This window comes from Macrobrachium nipponense, chromosome 10, assembly GCF_015104395.2.
Source record: "Macrobrachium nipponense isolate FS-2020 chromosome 10, ASM1510439v2, whole genome shotgun sequence".
In the NCBI taxonomy this organism is placed as follows: Eukaryota; Metazoa; Arthropoda; class Malacostraca; order Decapoda; family Palaemonidae; genus Macrobrachium; species Macrobrachium nipponense.
Genome location: NC_087204.1, coordinates 72,291,947 through 72,303,321, shown reverse-complemented (window position 1 = coordinate 72,303,321; position 11,375 = coordinate 72,291,947). Strand labels below are relative to the sequence as shown.

The following is an 11,375-nucleotide window of genomic DNA, read 5'->3' as shown; positions in this document are numbered from 1 at the left end:
GTAAGTTGGCTGGCCTCTTCCTTCTCTTTATTCTTCCCACGGGTGGGTCGAAGAATAGACACGTCATATACTGGAACTGGTCTAATACAGGTGTGTAGGATGGTCATACTGGTGGTGGTTTTGTGTTGTTATTATACATTGGACAAATCTGCTATTCAGTAGCAAGTGCTCCTCTCTCTAGCAAGGGAGTGAGGAGTGGTGACAAACCTCTGCAGCTTGCATGGTTTGTTGCTTGAACAGGCAGTTTTCTTTTGTTCCTGAGGTGCAGTGAATCTGACCATATATCATTGTTTCAACCAGACAACTGAGTTTTTAGATATCTGATTGTCTATTCTCTCACAGGCTTGGACCCCCTTCTTTAGAACTCATTCTTCCAGGAAGGTTTGTCAGGGGGGTTGAACTCCTTCCCTTCAAGTATGAGCCTATCCTATCATTAAGACCAAAGGTTTGTTCCACGCATGAACAAATGACAAATTTTTAATCTTCGTATTTTTCATAGCTAACAAACCTGAGGTCTTAACGTCTACTGCCCCTCTCTCTTTTCCTGGGTTGGGGGACAGACTGATGTGTCACAATGTACTGTGCCTGGTCGGTTGCCAGCTTCCACCTCGTATACACAAGTTGCCAGATGCCACAGATTCCTAGCTTTACAATCTTTTAATGCTTTTAACCAGTTTCCAGCTTAGTCTATTGTTAAGACCTCATGTTTGTTTGCTATGAAAAGTATAAATTGATTAAAAATTTTTCATTTTAAAAATTATTTGTAACAATACGTATTCATTATTTTAGGAGGATTCTTCATGTGTTTGTGGGTTAATTACGATAGAAGTTCAGTTGTTTGGCTTCTTTGGGACTGAGCATATTGCAAATAATAAAAATAATAGTATCACCAACTTCCCAAGTTCCTACCATAAAATTGTTGCTCAATAGATGAGTAATTTTTGTCAGTGAATACATATTAGTTTGCTACAAATACTACATATTAGTTTGCTACAAACACTACATAATTATTACATAAGTATACATTACTTATACATTATTACACTTTCATATTTAGAACATATTCAGTGAAATTAACAGATATAATTTTGCTGTGCTCTATTTTTTAAATTTTATTTTAAATGTATTTTTTATAGCATAGTCACTCTTCAGCATCTCCTATTTCAGGTGATTTGTAGTCACAGATGTCAGGATCATGGATCATATACCACTGCTTAGATTTTTAGTGTTGAGTGAGATATGTAGTAAAATTTTACTTTACATCTAGTACATTGAATTTGGGAACTGAAAATTCAATTTTTATGTTTTAATGCAAGTTTTCAGCATTTCTAGTATTGGTTAACATGCAGGTAGTTACTTCAGATATAGTGGACTCCACTCTTTTACTACAATTTAGGGGACTACACTGAGAAAGCAGGGTTTTAGGGTGAGGAAAAACAAGGTAAAATAAAAGGATCGATGTAAGCTAGTCTATCTAGGGGGCTGCATCCTTACATGGCCAGGGACTGTCCTACTTACCCTAACATGGGACACAGAGTCCTTACCTAGACTTAGACCCCTTACCTATTCTTAGGGGGCCATGACCTTACTTAGCCGGAAGGGGGCACCAATGATGCTGGATCCACTCGTACCCGTAGACCTCCTACCTAACCTAAGCCCAGTGCATTGTAAATTAATATAAAGCCCATCCACACGTTCGAGCTTTGCCCGACAAACTTAGTTCAATTAGATGTAGGAAGCAGGAAAGGTCAGAACCTGATCCGCCATTTCTCCGCTTCTGACACACATCGAACAGAGTTTGTCAAGCAAAGCTCAATCGTGTGGACGGGCCTTAAGGTTGCAACCCAACCAGCCACACCTAACCCAACCAAATCTATGGCACAAGGTCACCATAATGCATGATATTACTTCGAAACCAATTGAAACTTATTCTAATATGAATTAGGACTGTCAGTATGGTTAATATCTTCAGACTGGTCAGGATCTTCCCTAGATCTGTAGATGTTTAAGGACTCTGGGTGTTAGACTGGAGGGTACAGCTTACTAGCTGATATCAAGACATGATGCACTCACTGCTTCTTGGGAAATGTCTGTATCAAAAAGAACCTGGAATTATATATCCCTCCACAGTTGTTATAAATTTTTAATGTGTCTGGGGATTAAAGGCATCTTTACAGGCCTTATGAACAAGAGCCCGTGCTGGCATAAAGCCAGCTTAATCAAAAACAACAGATGGATCCACAGAATGTTCACTATAATTAATAGCAGTATATAGTGGCTGTAACCTAAAGAGGTTGAAGACTTTGGCCAACCACCTTATCACAGATAATAATTCTGTCAGCCTTAATAAATTTATGAGTTAGACTTTAAGTTGGAGGCATCACATTTACAATCCAGTGGCACTACTGAAAGCATAATATGTATACTCTTTCTATTCAGTGACCCAAACAGCCAATATCACTCATTGGCCTTCCTTTATCAAACTTCCACAAAGTAAAATGGGATTCTTGAATCTCGACACTGCCACATGGCCCATCAATTGAAGGTTAATTGGAGAGAGCATGGTCTGTTATCTCCAAACAAAAGCTTCTCTAATCTATACTGGTTTTCGTTGAAATGTTAGGGCAATTGAACACCATTTGATGGTCCCAACACTTAATTGAAAAATTACATCCCCATCTTTTCTTCTTTGCCAGTTTAACTGTAATACATACCTGTACTACACCTCCATTTTTTGGGCATTAGACTCCTTGCAGCAATGTCCTCATCTTGAGCTCATAATATGCTTTGACCTTCCTCCTAAATTGTGAAGTAGGCTATTTAATAATAGTTTTGAGATAAACCATTATTAAATATAGGATAATATACAGAAGATTAAATAGCATGGCACAGTGGACCTGATGGAGTCCATTAGGGATGCACTGCAAGATCTTTTTAAAACTGGTGTACTTGGATGTGTCCCAGTTAGTAAAGGCTATTAGTTTAGTGAGCCATAGGTCGGCTCCTCTCTTTTTGAGGTTTTTGATGTAGGAGAGGCTAATTGGAGAAGGACCCGTGGTAGTGGTTTCACTCACCCCAGAAACCATACAGGTGAGCGAGCCAGAATGTTCTGGCATTTCCAATTTAGCGGTTCTCTGGTATTATAACAATATTTTACCTTAGAAATAGTGCTAAAGGAACCTATTTCACTGGGCGACACGGGCCCTTCGCCCAGAAATAGATTTTTCCTGTCAAAATCCCTTTTTTAAGAGTATACTTGGATATAGACAAATATTTAACATGAATAGATTTTTTGTATTGCATGATGGAATAATTTGACACGAATTACGTACATTGCTAAAACATATAGAAGTTTTACCTCTCTTGGTATAGATAATTTGTCAGCCCATTTAAACTTTTCTATATCTGTACATACATATTATTTAGTTTTTTTATCTGAGCATGTATGCATTGATTTTTTTTAGAAGGTACGTAGCATATTTAACTAAAACATTTGTATTTTGAGTTGCATTATAGTAAAAGTATGGATGTGTTTAACACAAGAATTTTATTTACAAACTTTTTAAAATCATACTCTACAATGTATAATACAGTATGCGTACTGCAAATTGATAATGAAACGTTTTATCAGTCTGGTTGCACAGTGTCTTGAATGATCATACTCTTGGATTCTTGTTTTTTTTTTCACTACTGTATTGTGATGGAAATTGTATAGCATGAAGAATCAGTAATATCTTCTACGGTAGGTAAAGAAATGAAAAACTTTGATAGTTTTTTTTTACGAGATATGTAATGAGAAATTTAACTCCTTACATATCTCCATGTATGTTGGATTTACAAAAATTACTGATAATTGAATTTGAGAAAAGCAAAGCCCAGATTCTAAACTGATCCATGGTTTTTTTTGCATCAACAAACGAGTATTTACCAATTCTTATATATGTTGTTTGCATATTTAACTGTTAAATTGTTTACTTGGATATATTTCTATTCAGGTGTGCCTTTATCTCCTTTGTCTTTGATATGTTCTTGGTCTTTTGGTATTATTTTCTTATCTTATAAGCTTGTTGTAGAAGTTTACATCCTCTCAGCTTATTGCATATGAACACACATGGAGAGTGATTGTGAAAATCTTGCTGTTTATAATTTATTTGAATGATGTAATTTTTTGTGCCATCTTAGAGAGTACGTAATTTGAAGATTAGTCTGACTAGCTCTTGCGGAGAAGCATTTTAAGAAAGTAAGTCTTTTGAAGTCTAGAATCTGTAGACAGTAAACCTGGATTCAGATGCTTTGACATTAGGGTCTGACTGATAGAGTAAAAAAAATTAAATAAAAAGGAAAAATTGTAGATACAAACACCATTACTTTTGTAACATCACTTACTTGAAACCTGATAGAACCATTTGCCTTAAATGAGTCAAGGTATTTGTAAAATAGAAATTACTTAATCATATCATATACCTTAATAACAGGCTTCACATGTCTTACGCATACAGTATTTTGAAAAACTGTTGTGAAATTATTCAATCAAATATGACTACATACTTAGAGAGCAGTAATTTTGTTATGATTTGGAAACGTCAATTATGTTGTTATTTTTATTAATATATATGAAGGACTCCACAGAATATATCAATAAAATAATGAAAATAAGCCAAATTGCCAAAAAAATAGCTTGTTTAGCAATGATTTCACTGACTGAAAGAGAGGTGGTTACACCAACTTTATTGTAGATCCATCCCTGAGAGGACTAGGTTTTATTAAACTAAGATCCTTGTTTTCAGCCTAGTAAATATTCTTCCTGAATGTCCTTAATTTCTATTTCACATACTAATAAAAAATTTAAGATACAGTATTCACAAAAATGTAAAATCTCATGAATTCTAATACGGCAGGTTAGCTATATTAAATTGAAGGGTATGCATTCATGAAATATTTTGCTCCCAAGAATCATGTTATTAATTTTTATTTTCTTGTCTTTATGGTACAGGTGTTCCTTTGACAAAAAACATACGGCAGTGTGAAACAAACGGTGAAGCTCTTGATGTCTGAAGAACACTTATGATTATCTACCTGATTGCAGTGAATTGAACTGTTTTATTTTTATGCAGATTCTACACAATCTGTGATATGGTTTGGTTGGTACTGAACAGTTGCAATTCATTGTTGAAAGCTCACTTTCCTCTGTATATAATATTTTGGTGTATTTTCAATGCCAGTTGAATTGACTGATGCTATTTTATTAGACAAAGTTGTATGATTCCATATGTGAATGAAACTTAGGTAGGCCTTTATAAAAGTAACATTAAGGAATATTTTATTGTTGAAATTTTTAAAAAATTTTGAGATTTAATATGGATATGATTTTTACTGTATATGTTTTATGTCATTTTACCTGTAAACTAGCTTCATTTTATAAGTCACTGTATGACAGAGTGCAAGTGTGTGTATGGTACACTACTGTACTGTATTATTCACAGAGCTAACATATGCCATGTAGCAATAAGGAAAGTAGTTCAGCTGTAATGAAACAATGATATTTAAAAGATATTTTAAATTTTGCAATTCATTAAAGTTTTAACCTATTTTCTTGGGGGGAAGCTTTCCTCTTAGTTGAGTAAACATAACATGCTTATAGCTGATGACAAAATAATTGACTGTAAGGGGTATTATAAATTCACCAATAGGTGCTATTTTCCTTGGTAGGCTTTACATTATTGTTGTGTTAAATTTTGCTATTTTTGAAGATTACACATGAAGTGTTGTAGATTGAATAAACCTGGGAAAAAAAACATTAATAGTACTCAAAATTACAAGGTTTGATGAGAAGGGTTTTTCTCACTTTGTTTTATTAACCATAGTTACCTTACTTCTTTAAATCTAGCTGAAAACGCTTATGACAGTCAACAGACTGTAAACTCACGAAGGTTCCAAAAGAAAATTAGGCTTCAGAGAGAGACAAGTAATATGTAAATATATAAATAAGAGAAAATAAAAAATAAAATATACCTGAGAAATTCAGGAGGCTCAGCAGAGAGCAGGAATGAAGCTTCCCATTGCACTAGGTAAACTATTTCTCATTTTTAGTTGTTGTCAAGATAAAAAAAACTCCTAGCCAATGAAGTGGTATTACACATGATGCTAGAAAACATCGCAATGTTTTGCTTGTGTCCCAGCCTAGTTTTTGTGAGCAAACCTGGCTAGGTGCAGAGGATGTTTTGAACTCACTTTATATCTATGCCACAAATCAACATTAAGAAGTTTGGCAAAATAAACTTGATTGATGATATAACGCTATTCAAGAGTTTGAGGGAAGATTCATCCCCAGAAGACCGGTGGAAAACAGTAAGGCAGTCACTGGTTGTTGGTGGAGTTTCGTTCTCGGTTGGGTGCTGATAAGCAAAAACCGCCATTAACCAACACACTGCAATTAACTTTTTATCCCCCCTTATTGGGGGACCACCTTAACGTGGCAAGGGGCTCTTGAACCATAGGAATTTCTTCCCAGGTTCGAACCCAAGAGTCCCATATGACATTATATATTTTTGGAATAAAACCTGTGGATTTTTTCCACTTTTTTTGTCAAAATTTTCAATATCTAATAAATAAGAAGACTATAATTTGGATTGGAGGCAAATCCAAAGCTAATTGTGGAAAATGTGGTAGATCCATCATCTACCTGACAATGTTCGGACCTGGTTTTCCAGGCGGAACTATTCTGTGGAGCTGGACCCACGGATTCCAGGGGTGCCTGGTGCTAGGGATGGAACTCTCGGCATTCTGTCTGGTTTGCCCATAACGTGGTTAGGATGGGGATAATTGTATTTCGAAATACTCTTAGTCCTACTGTGGCGGGATCACAAAAAACAAGTAAACCCCCCAAACAAAGTTACGTTAATCGTACCAGCTAACAAAATTTCCCACACTCACACTTTCCCCTTTACGTTACCTTTAACCTGCAGGACAATTGGTTCAATAAAATACCAAACACAAAACAAACAAACAGGTACCCACCTCTGGCTTCTGCTACTCAGGGCTAGGCTGTGCTGTCCACTGGATATAGGCTATAGGCTAGCTGACAACCACCAACGCCAACAACCACACAAACAACCACACACACCACCCCCCCCCCCCCCCCCCCCCCGAGACCCACAACCCCACAAAAACTCAATAACCCGACAAATCACTGCAGATGAACACCAACCCGAAAGAACACAACAACCACACACTTACAGAAGTACAACAACCCGCCTAACCCAACACTGCCCCAACCACCACTAACAGACACCGAAAATGCACCACCAACCTTCTTAACCTCACCACAACCAGACAGACACACGCACAACAACTTCACAACCCCAAAATCTATCAAATACCACCAAAACAACTAAACACCAAAGGATAACTGCTGTCAAAACCAACTCTGACTTGACCAGACGCCTCATGCTTGACTCTCGTAACAGACTTCCACTGACTTTCTACAGAGCGCCACAACAGGCATGCTTCCGACCGCCATTTAACCACTCCCATTCATTCTTCACCAATCTCTCTCTCTCTCTCTCACAACCTTTGGAGAGTGTTGTCAAAATATAAACTACATTACTCCTCCATATTACCTCCCCCATTACATTTGACAACATCTCCTTACACTCACAACATCCACACTAAATTGCCTTTCGCAACACCCAAGGATGCTCAGATGCAGGTCCCCTGGATCTTGTTTGAGGACCATCATACACTCTTTCAGTTACATCGCCATTCACTTCTTCCAAACCACTTTCTTTCAAACTCCCATCATCTCCCTCACTACATACTCCCCAAGTTCCATTTCACTACTTCACCGATGTCTTCTAAGTCTGGTTCCAACATCTCCCTATTTCGGCCACCAAACCACTCAGTTCATCCATACTTCTGTCAAACTCCAGCAAAGACTTATCCATCCAATCAACTACCTCCTCACTCTCAGTTTCCTCTCACTGAAGTCTTATTGTCCCTGTCAACTCAAACCCACATCCCCACATACAAGTATCAATTCATTCAAATCATACCGTTAGCACATTGCTTTATCACCGTTTGCACCCATTACCACCAACCCCCTTACCATGCCGTTCATGCTCTTCCCTTCTACTTCCTCTCTCCACACTCTTCTGTTTTTTCTTCCATACTCAACCAACACCACTGTCGATCTCCCAGACCAATTTGTTCACCGCAGTCGCTCATACTTATCACCCTCACCACTCACTCATTGCATTCTCCCGAACATACTTTGGTATTTCCCTCCACTTACGGAGCTGGTTATGGTGTGCCCTAACCTCATCAATTCCCCACCTTCTCGCAATTTCCCCAAAACATAACTCAATCCACTCGGTCCCACTTCCAAAATCTCAAAAGGCCCTTCAAATTTCTCCCTTACTTTATTCACATTCATTCTTCCCATCTCAAACCAACTCTTTCAACACCTTATCCCCAATCCTAAACTCTCAAACCTTTCACTCGCTTTCTTCCACAAATCCCGATCACCTTCTGACAGACCCAACCGCGGTCTGACAATCCTTTCAAAATTCAACACATATTTACAAGGAGACATACCTATACTTCTTCTGCAGTGTGGCGTTATATACCCAAAACTGCACGTCCTACATACATATCCCAATCCTTGTCTCCCTTACTCATCATTCGCAAAATCTCAGTCATCGTCCTAACAGTCCTTTCTGCCAACCCATTCGCACTGGGCATATACGGAGTAGAATACACATGCACAATACCCCATTCCTTCAACATTTCTTCAAATTCCCCATCCCACAAACTCAGGTCCATTATCACTCAACATTTTTGCCGGCTTACACACACACATGGGCAACAACACTTGACCCCACCATTCGTGCAACAGTTTCACTCCTCTTATCTTTGATGGGAACACATAGGCAAATTTACTCATGTGATCCACCATAGCAATCATCCCCACGTGTCCTCTCGCAGTCCTAGGCAAAGAAACACAATCAATCACAAGCATTTCAAACGGCTCTTTCATCTGCAATCGCAACACAGGTGGATTGCATGCACACTCTGATACTTTCCCCTCTGACAGTCTTCACATGTGACAGCCAAGATCCACACAATCTTATTCAACCCAGGAGCATACAATCTCCCTCTCATGCACTCCCACAACTTATTTTTCCCCATATGCCCAAACCGATCATGCACAACCACACTACTCACAGCTGACTCAACAGAAAAACACCGGCACATACACTTCCCTGTCAATACACCCCCTTCCTGATGCAAAAAGTACACTCTGTTTTTGCACACCACAAAACGTTTAGCAACCCTCTTATATACATCCAACTCACTTGGCCAGTCTTCCACACGCGCTCCTCCCAAAACACATTGTCGCTACACACTTATCTCCAGGCACTTATTTTGCATTTCCTCAATCTCTTCCTCACTCAACAGATCATTCTCACTCCTAGCAATATCAATCATACCACAAAGTTTGCTACAAATACATTACCATCTTGAATCCTAGCTACTTGTCTGCCCCCCTTTCTAAGAATTCCATTTCCTATATCTACGTCTATATCGTGGATCCTCAAAAAATCTTATCCCTATTAAAAAGCAAGATGGCAAATCATTTTCTCCTATAACTATAAAGTTATGCATTACTTCAAGATCTCCCAACCTAACCTTTAACTTGTACCTCTTCCCATACTAAAACACTTCCTTGTCCCAACCCATGTATTCTCACTCTTGTAGACTGCCTTTTCACTTCCCAATCACATCTCTCAAGTTCACTCACCACTGACCCACTCACCAAGGAAACTTGTGCCCCTGTATCAACCAAACTACAGTACTCACTATCATTTACTGACAAACGTCACCACTTTCCCTCGAGTCCCATGCATACACACATTCACTACCACGTCCACCTTGGTTATCCATGTCACAATCCTCCTCATCACATTCATCCTCAGTTAATTCCCCCATTTCCACAATTTCTGACTCGGATCCCCTTCACAGTCCCTTTTTGTAACCAACCAATTACAACCACGTTCCCCGCACTGAATCATCAAAACCCCACGTTCATTACCTGTACTCGCCATTCCTCAATATTCAACCGGTCTGTCCCATCCAAAATACAACAACACTTTTATTCCAAACAACTCAGCTACTGCTGACAACAATTCATGCAACATTTCTCCTTCCCCACCTTGTTTCCTCCGCATATGCCACTTCCTTCCGCACATCACTCATCAACTTCACTCGCAACTCATTCACACTACCGGGTACCTCTTCAACCAGACCCTTACCATTCCAAGTTTTCAATGCTGAAAACAAACATTCACACACACTGTCATTCCCTTCAAAACCTCTCTTTTACAACCAACCCCTCAGGTACCATACTCGGATCCCAGTCACTTTTGACAACACACTGTCCTTACCATGCATCCTAGATATCGTATCAGCAATCACATTTTTACTCCCCGGCACATATTCTAAGCTAAATCAAACTCTCTCAAATCCTCAACTGTCCTCGCAATCCTAGCATTCACACTTTCCTTCTTGATCATATAAACTAGCGGCCATGATCTGTCCTTATGACAAATTTTCCCCATACAAAAACACTTTTTTTTAACGCTTTCACACAAAACCTTATTGCCGCAAGCTCCTTCTCAACCACCAAATACTTAAGCTCTGCTTTATTAAAAAACGCTTAACTCACATACGCAATCACTCTCAATTGTCCCTCCCCATTCACGTCTTGCATCTGCACCAAGCATCCTCCCATACTAAAACTTACTAGCATCAGCATACAACTCAAGCTTACTGCATCCTTACTGTAGTCCGGAAAAAGCCAAGGTGACGTCCCTAGCAGCCTCCTCTTTCAATCTCTCAAATGCTCCCACCATTCGCTCATCCCACCTCAGCTTAGTACAATTTTTCTCCCTTGGTCCATTCAGTCAACGGCTTCCCTATACCCGAACAATCCTTAACGAACTTCCTCCCAAACTCAATCAGACCCCCCAAAAAAACCCTTTACTCCCGCACGGCGGTCCGGGACGTGGAAACTCCTTTACTTTTTCCACAAACTTTTCACTCTTCCTTACACCACTCGCACTCACTTATGACCAAGAAATTCCACTTCCCCACCAGCCAACCACGTACACTTCTCCCGCTTCACTTTCACTCCAACCTCTTCCAACCGTTCTAACACCTTCTCAAGCAGTTCCACAATTCTCCTCAACAGTCTCACTTGCAATCAAAACGTAATCTATAAACACAGTCACCTTCCTTCTATCAAAAAACCAGCCAAAACTACATTCATCGCCCTCTGGAAGGCAGCAGGCCGCATTAGCCATCCAAAACTTAACCTC

General features: G+C 39.0%; 1 protein-coding gene across 11 annotated transcripts in view; it reads left to right on the top strand.

The window, feature by feature from the left end:
- The window catches only part of LOC135223687 (glycerol-3-phosphate dehydrogenase [NAD(+)], cytoplasmic-like), a 232,933-nt gene extending 227,315 nt beyond the window's left edge, over positions 1–5,618 (top strand). For all 11 annotated transcript variants that reach the window (XR_010316563.1, XR_010316562.1, XR_010316561.1 and 8 more), the window contains one exon: positions 4,994–5,618. Coding sequence is in view for 1 of the 11 variants with exons in the window: in XM_064262382.1 (XP_064118452.1) it covers positions 4,994–5,027 (34 nt within the window). In the remaining 10 variants the exon portion in view is untranslated. The remainder of the gene's footprint in view (positions 1–4,993) is intronic.
- Positions 5,619–11,375: the final 5,757 nt, after the last annotated feature.